This window comes from Myotis yumanensis, unplaced genomic scaffold, assembly GCF_028538775.1.
Source record: "Myotis yumanensis isolate MYYU_CA2020_CCGP unplaced genomic scaffold, mMyoYum1.0.hap1 SCAF_12, whole genome shotgun sequence".
In the NCBI taxonomy this organism is placed as follows: domain Eukaryota; kingdom Metazoa; phylum Chordata; class Mammalia; order Chiroptera; family Vespertilionidae; genus Myotis; species Myotis yumanensis.
In genome coordinates, this window is record NW_027223763.1 from 9,585,582 (window position 1) to 9,604,112 (window position 18,531).

The window sequence follows — 18,531 nt, forward strand, 5'->3', positions numbered from 1 at the left end:
AGCTCTTAACATTTTTTTTGTGATTTTTTTTAAAGTGGGGTCAGTGCAAAGATACCTGTTTATCCTTAATTTCTAATGGTTTTATTTTTAAAAAGTAACCTCATAGTTTTCTCTTGGGGAAGGGGAAAGAAAGATTTCCCTCATCTCATATATAAGCAGTTCTTTAAGTTTTTATTCTAAAAATCAATCAGTTGTGGAAGATGTAGGATGGACACAGTAATCCCTGTCTCTTTAGGGAGCAGGTCCTTCACACTTAATTTTTTAAAGAATTGATTTTGGGGGCAGGTGAGGAGGAGAACAGGAAAAAAAAAATCCCCTTTAAAATTTCCCAAATCACAAGAAGGCAGTTCCTCAAAGGAAAAAAAAAAAAAAGAAAAAAGAAAAAAAGTGATTATTTAGGATGTTGGATAGAAATATTCTTGTTCACCATTTATTTCACATAGAAACAGTTTCTCAAGTTTTTCTTTTGAAAATGAACCTGATCAGGGGCTATGGGAGGGAGCTAACCCCCCTCTAACCTTTATTAACCCTCTTGTCTTACATAGGGCCATTTCTTCAAACTTATTAAAATAAACGTTTTTTAAACATTTTTTTTGGACTAGGGTAAATAGACATACTCTGTTCACCCCACATTTCACATAATTATAAAGCAGCTCCTCAAATATTTATTTTAAAAATCAGCCTGAGTGGGGGGCTAGGAAAATTCCCCTGACTGCTCTTGTCAGCCATGGGGCCAGCTCTCCAAACTTTCACATGACATGGGCATGTCTGGAGGGTGGCCACGGGGACATCTCCACTGAGCCTTCCATAAGGCCAGCTCTTCAAACTTTATTTTTAAAAAATCCATCTGATTTTTTTGGGGGGTGAAGGGGGAGCCGAAGAGTTCCCATTAACCCCTTGTGTTCCGCGGGGAGGCAGCTCCCCAAACTTTTTTTCCAACGTGAACATGACCTTTCGGAGGGGCTGGAGCGCGGGGGGCGGGCAGGAGGGCGCCCGGGGCGGGCGCGGGGGCGCGGGGAGGGCTGGGCGCGGCGCGGGAAAGTTTGGGGGGCGGGGGCGCCGCGGCCCCGGGGCTGGCGGGCGGGCGGGAGCGGCGCGCCCGGGGCCCGGCCGGCTTTGTGTGCGGCGCGGAGGCCGGCGGCGCGGAGGCCGAGGCCGAGGCCCGGAGCTCGCGGGCCGCGCGGCGAGGCCGGGGGGGCGGGCAGGGCGGCGGGGGCGGCGGCGGCCCCGCGAGGGGCGGCTCGGCGGCGGCGGCGGCCGGGGCGGGCTGGAGGTGGGGGCGAGGGCCGGGCGCCCCCCCCGCGCGCCCCCAGCGCCCCCGCCCCCCCGGCCTGAGCGGGGCGGGCGGAGGAGGGAGCGGCAGCGGCGGCGGCGGCATTGTGCGCGCACCAGCAGCCCGGCCCGGGAGGAGCAGGACGCGCCGGGGCCGCCTCCTCCCGCACGGACCCATGAACCAGCCGGGCGGCGCGGCGGCTCCGCAGGTACGAGGGGGCCGGGGGCGAGCACCGCGCGGGGGACCCGGGGGGCCGCGGCCCGGGGCGCTGCGCCACTTCATTGCCAGATGTGCCAAATGCCAAGTGCCTGGGCACGTTTGCGGGCTTTTTGTGGGCGCCCACGGGAGGGTCGGGGTCTGGATCGCCCCCCCCTGGGCGCCGCGGGGTGCGAGGAGGGTGGGAGACGCGGTGGGGTCTCTCCGGACCCCCACCCGGCGCCCTCTCCGGCCCCGGGCTCGGACCGGAGCCCAGAAAACAAAGCGGTGAGAGAACAGAGCAGCCATTTCAGTTTGGACAATTCACATTTTGCAAAAATGCAACCCCTGCCAGCTCTCCCCCCTCCCCTCCAAATTTGCAATTTCCCCCTGACCCTCTCCGCGCGCCCGGCGCCTGGTGAACCCCGGGAGGTCTTTCCTCCCTGGCCCCCCATCTTTGCAACAATCTTTTTTTTTTTTTAGGCCATATTTCCCTTTCTCATTTTTTTTTTCTAATTTTTCTTCAAACGGTAGTTTTTTCCCATTAAAACGACGCCACCTAGAGGATACTATTCTGTAAATAAAAAAGAAATTAAAATTGAAAAGAAATAATTTTTATTTCTTATTTTTTCAAAAGTTTGCACTATAAATCAGTGGAGGGGAAAGGGATTCTTCTTTTTTCTTTTTGGGGTGAAAATTTTCTCTTTGATTTTTTTTTCAGCAGCATGAAGGCAATTTTTATTTCTGAAGCCAAATCCAGATAATATGTAAATGAAAATTAAGCTGGAATTTGAATGAATTCAGTTTTTGAAGGGATGAAAGCAAAAAGCCTCCTAAAACCAGTCAATTTGGCTGCCCAACTCATTTTAGTTTGAGCAAAAAACTAATTGGAATGAGGAAAAGAGGGAAATTGTTGAGTTTGGAGAAAACTGGGAGAAATTGGCTTTATGAAGCAATTAGAAATTGTACTTCATTGTAATTTGGAACTTGTTTAGTTCCGGGCAAAAAAGACTAATTTCACAATTTGACAATATTTAAGTTCTATTTCAAAGAAGGAAGGATTTAAAAGAGAAAACAGACCCTAAAATGTTGGCTTTGGACACACCCAGAAATTGTAGGTTTTTTTTTTTTTTTCAATTTTGCATTTACATTTTACTGCATTTAAATCCCAAGGTTCTAAAGAAAAACAGAAACTGGAAAAGTTGGAGTGAAATCCTCTCTTTTTTTCCCTGTGTTTGTTGGGTTTGTGTTATTCTGTTTTGTTTTGATGGAATAATTAAGATTGTTTTCTGATTTTGTTTTCTGAAAGGTCTAGGCATTTCTTTTTTGTTGTTGTTTTATTCAGAAAATGTCAGAAACCTTTTTTGAGCAATATTCAGTGGGAAAAATGTAAATTCATTACATTATACAAATTGAGTAGCCCACAGATTTGTAGGAGAGACCGCCATTAAAATAAGATATGCATAATTAACATTATTATGAAAAAACTAACAGTGGATTCATAGAAGCTCATTTTTTATGACATGCAATTGAATCAGTGGATAAAGACAAGGGTTGAGGAATTCTTGGAGGAAGAAAATTTTCCCTTCTCTGTGCTTGCTCACTCTTCCAATTTGAAAAATTTATTATTTAAAAAAAAAATCCAGATTGATCTGAGGCCTCTTTGATTGTGATGTGGGCTTGGTAGATTATTAACATTGGGTATTTTTTCACAAATTTGATTATTTTCAAAGGGGAAGAAAAATCCATTAGCCTTCATCATTTTGGGGTGTTTGTGATTTTTATTTTTAAAGCACAAATTTTACTGACTTAACAAGAAGGAAAGATAAAAAGGGAAGGACAGAGAGGAGATGAAAATTCTGATTCTCATCCACTTCTCTAGTGAAATACTTATTTTGCTGAAAAAATGGGGTAAAACACCAATTCAGCTGATTCTAGTATCAAATTTTAATTTAATTTTTGGAGGAAAAAAAAATCAAAATACAAACAAAAGCCAAACCCAAAGCTACTTGATGAAAGCATATGTGCTAACAGCATTTGATATTTTTTTGACTTTAAAATGAATCAAATGAAGGTGAAACAAAAAAAAAAAAATTTTTTTTTTAGAAGACAAATATTGACCGAATAAAAATTTAACAGATGAAAATAAGGTACCCACCCAAAGTTGAAGGGTTATTTGTAATGAATTACTATCTGATTGAAGTTGCTGGGGATTTTGAACCAAAAACAAAAACAAAATGTTCTAATTTTTCTGTCCCAAAGGGGGGAATATTGCCAGCATTTGCAGGGTGGGATCTTGTGGGGGGGACTGATGGTGGGTCACACAGGGGAATCCCTGTGTCCCTTTCACCAGCCACCAGCTGATCTTGGAAGAAATGGTAGCCCCGGTCCATGGATTCCCAACCCTGTTTTGTAGAAATTCAGATTTCTTAGGGGATTCGAATTCTGTGAAATATATTTGACAGTGGTAGAGGTTTGACATTTCCCATCATGGCCATTGCATTTGGGAAATTTTATTTTTTTAGTAACAAAATCCTTCAGGGCTGATTGGCCACATTCTGACAGATTTGGAATGAGCTTTTTTTTTTTTTTTTTTTTTTTGTAGCATAATTAAAATTTTTTTTTTCTGTTGAATTATTTAGGCCGATGTCTAGGACGGTTAAAGAATTTACAATTTCTAAGGGCTCTGGTGGCCTCATGAGACAGTAGACCAAGGTTTAGCAAGAGATAGAGGAGAGCTGTGCCCTGGGCTGGGAAGGGGGTAGGTGGGCATCAGAGAAAAAGTCAGGGTTGTAGATAACAGGTTATTTCTGGTGCAAGGAATAAAAATAATTGCAGTGTGTCCCTTTGTGTGTCCTGGCTCTCCTGACACACAACTCACATTCCTTCCTTCCATTCTGCTGAAATTTTGTTGTGTTGTCTACATTGTAAAGGGAGCTCCTGGCTGGAAATGGAAAATCATTTCTGTTTTGTAGACCTGTTTTTCTCTTAAAAAAAAAAAAATTGTTTATTCTGATCATGTTTGTTGTAGAGGAAATCGCGGTGCATGATGGTACTGTAGGAGGCGGGGTCAGTTTTCTTTTGTTTCTATTGGCGTCTCTCAGGATTGAGATCTGACCTGGGCCTTGCCTTTCTCACCTCCTATTTTAAGATGGAAGTGTGACCAGAAATGGACACACGAGCTGATTTTCATTAGCCCATGTCTGCTTACCACACTCTCTTATAATATTGGGCAAAAAATCTGGCAAATTGGACTTGAGGGGTGGTAATTTGATGATGGCTGCGTTATTTTGGTGAAAGATCATTTATACTCTCTTTCACAGTGGAGACTCTTATTACTTAATGTTTTGCTTTTCAGCCTAAGGAGGTTTTTTTTTTTTTTTTTCTAATAAGGTTTGAAATTTCAAGGGCCTGCTTTATAGCTTGACTTTGGACCAAGCAAGGGAACAGGGTTTGCTTATACTTTAGCCCTGCACAGTAGTGAACTTGAACAAGGCCTCTTGCATTTGCTGAAGGAAAGCAACAGAGATGGCTGGTCAGTGGAAGGCTGACCTCTTCCCTGGTCCTAGAAAATAAACAGCCAATGGTTTGTTTCATTTGAGAAACAGAGTTTAAAAACTCCTCCATTGTCGGATACAATTTCCCCCCCACCTTTGACTCAGTTCTTGGCATGCTGCTTCCCTGGACTTCAGAACCCTCAAGTCTTCTCCTTGGTGGGGAGATAAGAACTTCCTTGCTGTGCTCTGCTGGCTGTATAAATTGACTTTCCATGGTCACGATGAAATTTGAATTTTCCCACGTTCTTGTAATGGTTTGTGTCCATTGTGTCTCCTACCTGCCGATGCAAAGTGAAGTAGGTTTGTGGGTTCGCAGGCGTTGTAGCTATCCCACAGTCTTGCTGTATGTCCTTGGACAAGTCACTTTTTCCTTCCGGACCTCAGTTTTTGCATCTGTCAAGTGAGAGCTTAGGATCCAAACAACAATAATGAATAAGTTTCATCTCTAATTCTGCCTCCCAGTGATTGGCTGTGGTTGCCTGAATCCTTGTGTTGAGAAGGATTCTGAGCTCACGTCCATATTCTGGAGAGAGGGGTGCAGTGTCCATCACAGAGTAGGAAGTGCACCTCTTAGTTACCATACCCAGCCTAGGCCGTGCCACGACCCATTCGTGGACTGTAAAGTCAGTTTAGTGGATCACAATCAGCATTAAAAAAATAGAATATAAAACAGGGGAACAAAAAAAAAAAAAAAATAGAGGCATAGCACAGTACCGAAGGCAAGTGTTGTCTCATGAGACGATTGTTTTATTTATGTTTGCTGATGTATGTTGCATGATAAGAAGTGGAGTTGCTACTGTGAGTCATGGTGAAACAGAGTTTGGAAGGTGCTGGACTATGATCCCCCACGATGCGCCACAGTTACACTTTCCTGCTCATACTTTATTTTCTCCTATGTTGTCCTGGCTGAGTTTTACGTGAACCCTGTGGGGTGGGTGTCCTGTGCCACAGGTGTGTCCCCTGGTTGAGGCTGCCGTACGGGCCACCTGTGAAGCAGGCTCGGCTGCCTGGCGCTCAGGCTCGCGCCCCAGTTTGTTAGCCTTGGATGAGACCTGAAGGACAGGTGTAGAGCGAAGTCTTTGCCAGGTTTTCTTGCTGGAAAGGAGGTTTTGAGTCATTTGGAATCCCTCCCTTGGTGGGAGGGAGAGCCGTCACAATGACTTCTGTTCCTCACTTTTAACTTCAGATTGCCAGAGGAATTGTTCTGGAGTGAGAGTTCATGGTTGTGTCGTATTTAAATTTTAATCAGACTGTGTGTGTGTGTGTGTGTGTGTGTGTGTGTGTGTGTGTGTGCATGTGTGTATTTTTGTGGGTATGAACTTCATAAACACTCCAGAATTGCTGTGGCAGTCCCCTGATCTTTTAAATGTGTCAGACCAGTGCTGTCCAATAGAAACGTGATTCGAGCCACAAATGTGAGCCAGTGTGTAATTTCAAATTTTCTAGTAATCCTTTAAAAAGAGAAAAAGAAACAGATGAAATTAATTTTAATAACATAGTTTATTTAACCCAATATATCCACCACACTATTTCAATAGGCCAGTAACATAAAATGATTAACGCAGTGTTTTACATTCTTTCTTTGGGGTGTGCTAAGTCTTTTCTTATTAGCCCCATTTCATGTGCTCAGCCGCCACGTGTGGCCAGTGACTTCTGTATTGGACAGCACACGGTCAGACCAGTGTTCCATTTAGTTGCTATTGGTGGCCTCCAAAAGTTAGTGACGCATCTTTTAAAACTCTTGGTTTTGTTGATGGGACTTCCTTCCTGAGCCCTATCTGCTCAGGGGCATTGCAGCTGATGGTGGTGCTGATTCCATCCATTTAGCCTCTTTTGGCTTAGGTGGTTCACACCTCCCTTTTATTTGTCCCAAAGCAGTCTTCTGCCAGGGTTACGCGGGAGTGCTATACTTCTAAATGACAAATGATGGCTAGAAACTCCAGCATGTGTGCCATTGAAGTTGAAAAGTGCAGGAGACTGTTGTAGGAGGTGAGTTTTAAATAAAGTATGAATCGAAAGGATGAAGATATAAGAAGACAGCAGGTGAGTAAGGCCGGAGTTGGGGTTCGAGGGGAGGAGGGAGGTGGAGCAAAGATGATCTGTCGGTGAAATTCATTTCTGAACTGAATGTGGAACCACCAGGAAATTGCCCCAGGATAGCCCTTAGGTCAGAAGCTCAGAAATTTTCTGACATTCATCGAGTTGGTGAAATGGAAAGCTGGATTTGAGGCCAGCCAGACTAGAGTTTGAAATCCAGCCTCATGGCACGGTTAGCTTTGCATTGCTTTGGGAAAGTCACTTCTGGTTTTGGAACCACAGCTTCTACATCTGGAAGAAAGGGGGTGGGGGATAATCTTGACCTTGAATGGTGGTTTTACAGTTAAATGAAGCAGCACTTATGGAAACACCCAGCTAGTCCTTTGAAACTGGTCCTTGGAAGGTGGTCAACACTTGTTAGTTATCTCTTGATCCAGTGGCCAGTGGATCTCCATTTGAGTCCCAATAACAAGTCCCCAAAAGAAAACATGGTGGTTTATCTTCCAGGGGCGAAGGTAGGTAATAGTTGAAAAGGTCCACTTTTTTGGTGGTGGTTTTAAGACAGAACAAGATGAGACATCTCCTGGGCCTTCTACATCTTTCTTGTCAAAGGTGTTCTCAATACTTTAATTCTAGGGAGGCTCTAGCTCAGCCGTGGGCAAACTACGGCCCGCGGGCCGGATCCGGCCCGTTTGAAATGAATAAAACTAAAAAAAAAAAAAGACCGTACCCTTTTATGTAATGATGTTTACTTTGAATTTATATTAGTTCACACAAACACTCCATCCATGCTTTTGTTCCGGCCCTCCGGTCCAGTTTAAGAACCCATTGTGGCCCTCGAGTCAAAAAGTTTGCCCACCCCTGCTCCTCCGAAGAGATCTGGATTTGTTTCCAAGCCTGTGGCACAGTGTTTAAAAGCCATAAATCTTAATCTTGGTGAACTGTGTACTTTGAGCTTCTGCTCACACCGAGCCTCCTGTCTCTAGTGCCCTTCCCCTCATTCATCTCCGCTCCATGAGAAACCAGACCCTCTCGAGACCACCTGCATGTGCTCTTCTCTGGAGCCCTCCCGGGCCTCCCCAGGCAGAGTTCATCTCTCCCCACTCCGAGGTACTTCCCACGTGCTCTGGACCCACAGATGAGCATTGGTTGGTTACATTTCTGTTTCTGCGGCCAGCTCGTGAGTGCCTTGAGGGCAGAGATCATGGGTTATTCATTTTAGGGCCTGGCACAGAGGAGCAGCTCAATAACTATTTGATGACTTAATTTGATTTTTGGAAACAGCTCAGATCAGTAGGATTTGAGTCCAGTGAAGAGTAGGGGACCACTTTGGGTTTGGCCATTTGGTCAAAACCTGGGTTTGATTAAGGAGCCATAGCTTCTTTCCTTAGAGCTGGCTCTGAAGCCAGAGGCCCCTCGGAATGAGAAAGTAGAGGAGGCTGGTTGGGTGGGAATAATGCTGCTTTGACTTTACATGACTTGGGGAATTTTTTTTAAAAGTTCTCACCCCCTTCACTCTGTTGTGTAAACTATTTCTTTAAAATGGCTTGGGGGCCCTTCTAGGCTCATCATCTGGATGGCCGATTTGCAGGTGGATGTGGAAAGGGGGAAGCCTTGAGAATCTCAACAGTACTGGGTGTTTGCTCTAGGAGCTGGTCTTCTTGGCCACAGGCCCAGGAACTGGACATCAGGGAGCTGTTTGCAGAACCCCCGGACACACGGTCTCTTAAATGTAAAGTAGTTGTGTAATTTGATGTTCAACCAGACCCCATGTTTGGTTGGTTTCTGGTTTGCAGATGCCAAAGATTCAGGAAAATTTATGGGAGAAAACTGAGAACATTCTGTTTATTTGCTTAATCATTTCCCAGTAAGTTTTATAAACCACTGCTATTTTTTAACACTTTATGTATGGATCAGCTTAGCATGTGAGCACAGGATCCAGGTTTGAGGTAGGCTGTATTTCCTCAAGGGCCATATTCCCATATTTTCGCATTTCTGAAATTGGGGTGTGTGTTACAATTCAAGTCTTCTGTGAGCACACTGTTTCTCCCTCCTGTTACTTTATTTTATTTTATTTTTTTGTATTCTCGAAAAATGCTTACAAAGGTAATGGTGTATCTAACCATCCCCAGCACCTTGGAATTCAGGGTCTTGTTCCTGGTGGGGTGCACTGTGACATTAGGGATTCCCAGTTAGGCACTTTTACTTTTTTTTAACCTCACTTATCTCTGGGCTTGGCTTTTCCATTGGTACAGCGAGGCAGGACTTCCTCCTGGGAAGAAGCTTCTGGAACTCTGAGCTGGCATCCCTTTCCTTTCATAACTTTGCTTCTCTTAAAGGTGTGAGTAGCCATGGGCGGGGAGTGGTGATGCCTTGAAAGCAATGGCCCTTCTGTACCGCCGCATGCGTGAGCTGGCCTGCCCATGGCGGGACACCAGGCTGACATTTCCAGGGGTGGAATGAACAGACTGAAGTTCCAGGGGCAGGGCGTGGCTCCCCTCTCTGCTCCACCAGTTATAACGTTGTGATCTTTGCCAGAGTCCTTCATTTCCCTGCACCTTGCTGTCCTTGTGTGTAAAGTGGGGATAACGATGATGATGATGATGATGATGATGATGATGATGGTGGTTGGTGGTGGTGGTGATGGGGATGGCGCAGGATTCTTGTAAGAAGTCGTGAGGGATATGAAAGAAGCTTTGTGAAGGGCAAAGTGCTGTTCACTTACAGTATGCTATTTGTACATCATCTAATCCAGGAATGGTCAGTAAGTAACATTCATGCCACCGCTCCCCATTTCCAAGCCTGCGGCAGGCATTGCTAATCGAGCATAGGTCTCTTCCATTGAGTCTGGCCTGTGGCCTCAGAGTCCTCCTTAGTATGATGCAACCAGTCAGTATGGTTTAGCATGGGACATAAAGCCAATTTGTCATTTTTTATCTACACACACACACACACACACACACACACACACGGAAGTGAGGTGGTCTGACTTGTCCAAAATCTCAGTGAATAGGCAGAGGTGGAACTTCAAGCCCCAGATTTCTTAGCTCCTCAACCAGTGCTTTTCCTACTGTTTGCACATACATCCGTCAAAAGGAATTAAAGTTAATTTGGTCTTGAGAAATAGAGGCTCTTGACTGTTATAATTAGATACCCTCGGGGTTGTCATCAAAGCAGGGCTGGGTGACCTGCTTCTGCCTGCTCCTGGAGTGATCAGGTTTCCAAGGGGAGATTCTGGTGGCTAGGCCACCGCATGGGGAGGTATCCCTTGCTCACTCCTGTCGTTCAGGTGCCATGGCAGAGGGGCAAGGCAGGCCCTGGAGTTCCCGGATGGCGACCTGGATTTGCCACAAGTTTGCTGTTTACACACAGATGGGTTTGCTGTAAGACCACAGATGGGTTTCTCAGTCTCCGAATCTTAATCTCTACATCTGGGAAATGGGATGGAATAATCCTGCACAAGAATGAAATGAAATAACATATTTGAAAATACTTTTTAAACCAAAGCCCTACATATGTACGCTTTATTTTTTAAATTGCTTTTTAAAAAATCCTTAACCGAGGGTATGTTTTTATCAATTTTAGAAAGAGGAAGGGGAAGAGAGAGAGAGAGAGAGAGAGAGAGAGAGAGAGAGAGAGAGAGAATCCATCTATTGGTTGACTCCTGTAGGCACTCCACAGGGGATTGAACCCGCAACCTGGGTATGTGCCCTGACTGGGGAGTGGAACCTGTACATCTTTCAGTGTACAGGGCGACACTCCAACCAACTGAGCCACACTGGCCGGGCCCTGGTGTTATTTTTTAACACTTTATGTATGGATCAGCTTAGCATGTGAGCACAGGATCCAGGTTTGAGGTGTTAATTTTTGTAACTAGCACTAATTATTAGTGCCCTGCTAGGTACATTGATTAAACCCAGAGTCCCAGACGGGTGCTCACAAGGTGAACTGGTCCCTTATCTTGTTGTATTTTATTTTATTTGCCAGTCTAAGGTTTAAAAAGTTTGGAATTTTTAAACCTTTGACAGGGTATATGCTCTCCTGTTAGATCAATTCCTGCCCCCCTCCCATTTCATTCATGTCTGTGCCCTGCCTGGTCCTGGGAGGCCCTGGGTCTGGGCCCGCTCACACAGCCTCTGTTTGTTTGTCTGTTCAGTGGGACAACAGTCCACTCATGCACCCCTCACAGGCCTCCTGCAGGCATCCCACAGCGGACTCAGAAGTGCTTCATAAACAGCGGAGGACTGGAGAAGCATGTTGGCGACAACTCCTTTCTTCTCTTAAAAGGGAAAGGAGGGAGGCTGGGGTGAGGATGGTATTGAGTTGACAGAAAAATGATACAAATATTTTGGCTGACAAAGCAGAAGGCGGCTTCATATATAGGCTAAGGAGAATAAATGGAGTCAGGTGGTGCGCGGCTCCCCTGTCTGCCTTGGAACACAGGAAGCCTGCTTTCTAGTGAAGCGAGCTTTGTGTCAGGGATGGGATCTTTGATTCCCAGGGGCCAGCCCTGGTCCTGGGGGTGGGGTGGGGTGGGAGATGGGGGGTGGCGCCCAGGGAGAAAGAAATTGGATATCTTTTCCATGGGTGGAAACGATGCCTGCAAAGCAAAGGAGGCCCCAGTGTCCCCCGGCAAGCCCCTGGCTTGCTGGTAACATTCAAAGCCAGTAGCTGTTTGGCCAGCTTACTGGCTGTGTTATTGTCCAAGACAGCATGCCTGAGGGCTGAGCCGTTTCTGCCCCTGAGCTTTGAGCCTCCCCCAGACAAGTCCCACCGGTCCCAGCACTACTGTAGGGAATGACGGATGGGAATCTGCATAGGCTGAAATTGTGCAGAGAATTTGTGTTGTTTCATTTTGGGCTCAGTGTTTTGCTAGCCAAGTGGACATAGCCAGGGCCCTTGGAATACCCAGGGAGACTCGATGGAGACATTTTTGGATGCTGGAAAAAAAAATTTTTTTTTTTTTGTATAATTTTATCAACTGGGAAAAATAACTATAAAAATTGAAGGGTGTTTCTTATACTGTATGCTGGAAAAGCAGAAAGTGAAACTGATGTGAAATAAAACTGAAACTGACCTGAAATGAGACCTCAGGGAAGAAAAACTTCCCTGGGGTGCTCCTGGCTTGAGGTGGAATTTGTTGTGTGTGTGTGTGTGTGTGTGTGTGTGTGTGTGTCTAGTCTTCTTTCTGGATCAGAGAAGTCTAGAGCTAAAAAGGTAAGTAGGGCTGACCTAAACTTGTGCCAGCCGGTATGCATTGGTAACCACTAGCCACATGTGGCAGTCGGGCAGTTGAACTGTGGCTAGCCTAAAGTGGGGTGTGCTGTAAGTGTCAAATCCACACCATTTTTTATAGACTTAGTAGGATAAAAAGACTGTAAAAGATCAGATCTCAGTAATACTTTTAAAAATATCGATTACAGGTTGAAATAACATTTTATATATTGGGTTTAAATAAGATACATTATTAAAATTAATTCCACTATTTAACCTTAGTTTTCCTTAAACAATGGGACTGCTAGAATATTTGAAATTTCCTATGGGGTTGTATTATATTTCTACTAGAGACCCTGTGCATGGATTTGTGCACCGGTGGGGTCCCTCGGCCTGGGCTGCACCCTCTCGCAATCTGGGACCTCTCGGGGGTGTCGGAGAGCTGGTTTCGGCCTGATTCCCACAGGCCAGGCCGAGGGACCCCACTGGTGCACGAATATGTGCACTGAGCTGGTTTCGGCCCAATCCCCGCAGACCAGGCTGAGGGACCCCACCGGCACCGGGCCTCTAGTATGCATATAAATTAATCTCTTCCCGCCTTCTCCCCTCCCCCTTCCCTCTGAGATTCATCAGTCTGTTCCATGTTTCCATGCCTGTGGTTTCTGCTCCTGCATTGAGCATCTGCCCCCTGGTGGTCAGTGCGTGTCATAGTTACCGGCCGGTCGGCTGCTCAGCTGGTCGGCCGGTAGCTTAGGCTTTTATATATATAGATAGATATATGTAGGACAATGCTGATCTAAGCTAACCTGCTCCCCTCAGAGAGGGGTAGTGACTTGCTCAGAAACACACAGCGGCTCCATCAGGTAACTGGACAGACTGTAAGACTCAGTTTGGGACTGAGGAGGAAGGATGATATAGTGGTTTAGGCATCAGCATAGTAGGTGGTTAAAATGAAGGGGTGGTGGGAATTTATGAGAGTGAGACATACAGAAAGAGACGAGGGGGAGAGGGAAAGGAGAGAGGTGGAGGGTGGGGGAGAGAGAGAGAGAGAGAGAGAGAGAGAGAGAGAGGGGAAGGGAATGATTTTGAGAGATTGAGATTAGTAATTTAGGGGGAAAATGAAGCTGTTTTCCACTTTGCTTATCCATTCCCCTAAACATTAATTAAACACTTACGAAGGAAGAAAGTAAATCTAACAACGCAGGCAAAAATAAATCTAAAAGATTACCCCCAACAACTTCTCTGCTTGCCAAAAAATTCTAAAGTCTTTTTTTTTTAAAAGTCTTTTGGTTTTAAATGGTGTTTTTTTTGAAAACGAGTACAGTGCAGGGCATAGAAACCCAGGCCACATTAGGGGCTGTGCATTTTGGGTCCTGGGGACCTGGAAGCTATTCTCTTGTGAAGTCACGTGTGTTCTCTGTATAGATTTGGGAGGCAAGGCTTCCAGAAGACCCAGAGGGCGTACTGCCATAGCGGACAGAGCTGGTCGGGTGGGCATGCCATGTAGCAGCCCTGACCTCCAACCTGACAGAGACTGGAGCAGGGTGACCAGCCCCAGGGGAGCTCTAACTTTACAGCCCATTTCTCCTGTTCTTAATGTTTTTGAACTGTGTGTTGGAAATTCAGCCTTATAAATTTTCTTTCCTTCTTTTCTTTAAAATTTTTTATTGATTTTAGAGAGGAAGGGAACGGTAGAGAGAGAGATAGAAATATCAGTGATGAGAGAGAATTGCTGATTGGCTGCTTCCTGCACACTCCTGGGGATTGGGCGGTCAACCTGGGCATGTGCCCCAACTGGGAATTGGAACCATGACCTCCTGGTTCATAAGTCAATGCCCAGCCACTGAGCCACAATGGCCTGACAGATTTTTGTTTTTTAATCAGAAATGCTTTCCATCAAAAGACTGAAGTTTAGAATTCTTATTTATTTCACTTGATTTTTGCAAGATAGAATTTTTATGCCTTCAACTCTGGTTATTAGCCATTTGTGAGTGCTTATTATACGCCAGGCTCCGGGCTAAGCATTTAACATCTATTGTCTCATTTAATGCAATCACCCTGGAGAGTAGGCTTTTGTTGTTTGTTTGTTTTAAATATGAGGGCATTGAGATCCAGAGGTGAAAGGAATTGCCCAAGGGTACACAGCTGATATCAGTGGCGATTGGATTCAAGATCAGATGATCACGAGAAGCCAGACTCCAATAGGCCTTGGAGTCTTCCAGGCCCTGGCACCAAGCCTGAGAGTAGAGAAGACTTTCAGAGGACCATTCCCCTTTTATAGTTGAGGAAGGTGTGGAGTTGGTGATTGTGCTGGGACTTGAGCCCAGGGCCTTGAGATGCTCTGCTCGTGCCCTCATGGGGGTTGTCCTGAACCATGGTGTCTTGGGAAGGTGTCCTCCCCACTCTGTGGGGCCTGGGTCCGGGCTCCCAGGCTCCTATTCCCCAGCTCCCAGCAGCGTCTCTGCAGACCAGCGGGTTGTGTGTTTCCTGCACGCAGAGCCTTTAATACCGAGTTTGAAAACAGTTGCAGAAGGTTTGCTGTAATTAATTACATTTGACATACTTGGAATCGGGGCCCCCTGGATTCAGAATGCAAATTTATGCCCAGGCAGATGTAAGGTACGCTTGGAGCCAAGAGCTCTGGCACGTGCCAGCCAGGGCCTGTGGCATCGCTCTCTGCCCTGATGGGACTACCGTCAGAGGCAGCGAGTGGTGGAGGCAAGACTCAAACTCGGGATTCCTGGAGCCCACAGGCTGCTGGAGAGTAACCCAGGTCTCTAGTCTGAGACCTGCTCCTAACTCAGCCATGGTCTGGGGTAATTTCTTTTCCCTTTTTGGGCCTCAGTTTCCCCTACTCTACAGTAAGGGCTTGGATCTCAGAAAGCATGTGCTGATCATTTGTTCAGGGGCAGGAGGGCAACTCATCAGAGTTGGAACTTGGTGGGTGGGCTTTTAGAAGTACCGTGGACAAACAGCTGAGGTGACGAAGGCTTGGCATAGGAAGGTAAGCAGGCAGCTATGGGAACAGACAAGAGAGGTATACAAGGCCTCAGGTTAGCACAAGATGTTGCTCATTTCCAGCTCCTCATAGAGAAGTCATCCATTCAGCACCAGTCCAGGATTAGATGGTGTTAGATAGTTATTGCTGTGTACCAAAGCACCCCAAAACTTAGTGGCTTACAACAGCAATAACTGTTCATTGTCTCGCATGGGTTCAATATGATGTGGTCATATGATGGCTCTGGTAGGCCATCTTAAAGTCTTCTCTATTGTCATATTTGGTGCTAGGGCTTGGAAGACTTGAATAGCTGAAGCTCCTCGGGCTTCCTCCCTCCCTCCCTCCCTCCTTTTCTTCCTTCCTTCCTTCCTCCCTTCCTCCCTTCCTCCCTTCCTCCCTTCCTCCCTCCCTCCCTCCCTCCCTCCCTCCCTCCCTCCCTTCCTTCCTTCCTTCCTTCCTTCCTTCCTTCCTTCCTTCCTTCATGTGGTCTCTCCAGCATGGAGGCTTCATACATGACCTGACTTCTCCTTGAGTCTCCAAAGTGCATGTCCTAAGAGAGATAGCATCAAGCAGGACTTAGCCTTAGAAATCATGCAGCATAACTTCCACCTCAATCTGTCGGTTGAGGCCATTACAGAGATGTGCTTCAAGTTCAAGGGAGAGAGATGAACCCCAGCACTCAAAGAGGTTGTGTCATTATCACATTGAACATGTGAGATGGGATACATATCCATGTGGTCATCTTTGGAAAATACAGGCTGCAGTACCATTTGTCCGCCCATCATATAGTCCCCCAATTCATTGCTCTATTGGATTTTGGTTATTTCTAATCTTTTTACACATGATGTTTGTCACTTGTCTGGCCGTTTCCTTAGCATCATTCGCTAGAAGGCTGAGTGCTGAGTCATACTGTAATTGCCTTCTACAGGTGGGGTAGATGACCTCTCTACTCGGAGATGGCCAGTGCTCATTTTACACATTGTGGCTCTCACCTTGTATGGCCAGTATTTTTAATCTTTGATGTCCCAATGGGCAAACTAATGAGGCCAGACATCTGTTGGTATGTTTTCATGTAGCCACTTGCATTTCTTCTATTGTGAATTGCCCATTTCAGCATTTTCCCCTTTGTTTCCTCTTAGGGGGTTTATCTTTTCCTTTATGTTTTTTCTGAGCTCTTTGAATTTTATAGTTATTGACTCTTTGTTATTTAGGTTCCAAGTATTTTTCACAGTTATTTTTTTTTTTTAACTTTGTTAATGTTATTTAGTGGTGGTGGTGGTGGTGGTTAAATAAAATGTTTACATTTTTGTGTTTTGGAGTCTGTCTATGTTTTTTTGGTGTTCAGCCTAAAAAGACTTTCCCTCATTAAGAATCCATAGTGAAAAGGCTGCCTACAGATTGGGAGAAAATATATACAAATCATATACCTGATAATTTTCAGAATATATAAAGAACTACAACTCAACAACAATAAAATAACCCCAATTTTTAAAAAAATGGGCAGAGAACTTGAATAGATATTTACCTTAAGAAGGTATACAGATGGCCAACTGCATGTGGAAATATGCTCAACATTACTAATTAGAGAGAGATGATTTAAAACCACAGTGAGATATCTCACAGTCATTAGGATGCCACTATTTTAAGAAAAGTAAGTATTGGTGAGGATGTGGAGAAATTAGAGCCGTTGTGTACTGTTTGGCGTAGCTGCTGTGGAAAAACAGTTCCTCAAAAAATAAAAAAATAGAATTACCATATGATCTGGCACTCCTGCTTCTGAGTATATATCCAAAAGAATTCTAAGCACCATTTCAAAGAGATATTTGTATACTCACATTCATTGCAGCGTTATTCACAATAGCCAAGAAGTAGAAGTAACTCATGTGTCCATTAATAAGTGAATGGAATGGGAAAACAAAATGTGGCATATACATGAAATGGAATATTATGCAGCCTTAAAAAATAAGGAAATCTAATTTGAGGACATTGTGCTCAGTGAAATAAGCCAGTCACAAAAAGGCAAATAATGTATGATTCCATTCATCTGAGGTAGCTAAAGCCGTTTAGCTCATAGAAACAGACAGTAGAATGATGGTTGATAGGGGCACAGGGAGATGGTGAGATGTTCAATGGGTATAAAGTTTCAGTATTATAAGATAAAGAAGTTCCAGAGACCAGTTGCACTGGTCTTAGCACTACTGAACTGTGCACTTAAAATGGTTAAGATGATTTAAAAAATGTTAAACATTTATGCAACCTAACAAATCAACAATTTGTCTTCTAGGATCATATAGTAGTTGTCCGTTATCTGCAGCGGTTACATTCTAAGACCGCAGAGGATGCCTGAGAACGTGGATAGTACTGAGCCCTATATGTACACTATGTTATTCCCTATACATACCTACCTTTTCACGTAAAGGAAGCCCTTTATGGCTTCTCTTTGGCATATCCCCATTGCCAGCATTGCTACTCTTGCACTTCGGGACTAATATTAAGTAAAATAATGGCAGCTTGAACACAAGCACTGTGATGCCGTGACAACTGACCTGTTAACCAAGACGGCTACTAAGTAACTACAGAGTGGGTAGTATAGACAGCCTACTGTATGGAGATACTTGCATCCTGGGCAAGATGGAGCAGGTCCTCGAGATGCCATCACACCGCTCAGACGGCGCACAATTTAAAACTTATGAGTTGTGCATGTCTAGAATTTTCCATTCAATGTGTTGAGCTGTGGTTGACTGCGGGTAACGGAATCTGTGGCAAGTGAAACCGCAGGTTAGGGGGACTACTGTATGGTATACCAGGCGGGGAGTGTATTATGAATGCTCATGATAGGATTGTTTATAACACTCAGTGCCCGGGAACAAAATAAAGAATTTATAAAAATATTCATCCTTATTTCTTCTATGATTTTTGTATAGCTTTTGTTTTCTTACATTTACATCGATTGTCTGTCAGGAATGTATTTGCTTTAGAGGAGGGACTCAGGGATCAGGCTCTGTTTTTTCCCAAATGGTGAGCTACTTGCTGTAGTTGAATGATCAACCATCTTTAACTCCTGGAAATGCCATCTTCATCTTATTTCCATATTCTTAGGTCTATTTCTGGACTCTGTTACGTTCCCTGGGTGCACAGGTATAACATTTTTTAGTTTGGTCACTTTAGAATAAACTTGAACACTAGAATCCTGTATTAACAGCACGCTTATAACATCCTATATAATAAAGAGCTAATATGCTAATGAGACCAAACAG

The 18,531-nt window shown here is 44.8% G+C and overlaps 1 protein-coding gene across 9 annotated transcripts in view; it reads left to right on the top strand.

The window, feature by feature from the left end:
* The first annotated feature begins 1,368 nt into the window (after nt 1–1,368).
* Nucleotides 1,369–18,531, top strand: part of ZNF618 (zinc finger protein 618) — a 148,550-nt gene continuing 131,387 nt past the window's right edge. For all 9 annotated transcript variants that reach the window (XM_070430746.1, XM_070430749.1, XM_070430748.1 and 6 more), the window contains exon 1: nt 1,369–1,481. In XM_070430746.1, coding sequence (XP_070286847.1) covers nt 1,449–1,481 — 33 coding nt within the window. In that variant the 5' untranslated portion in view covers nt 1,369–1,448. The remainder of the gene's footprint in view (nt 1,482–18,531) is intronic.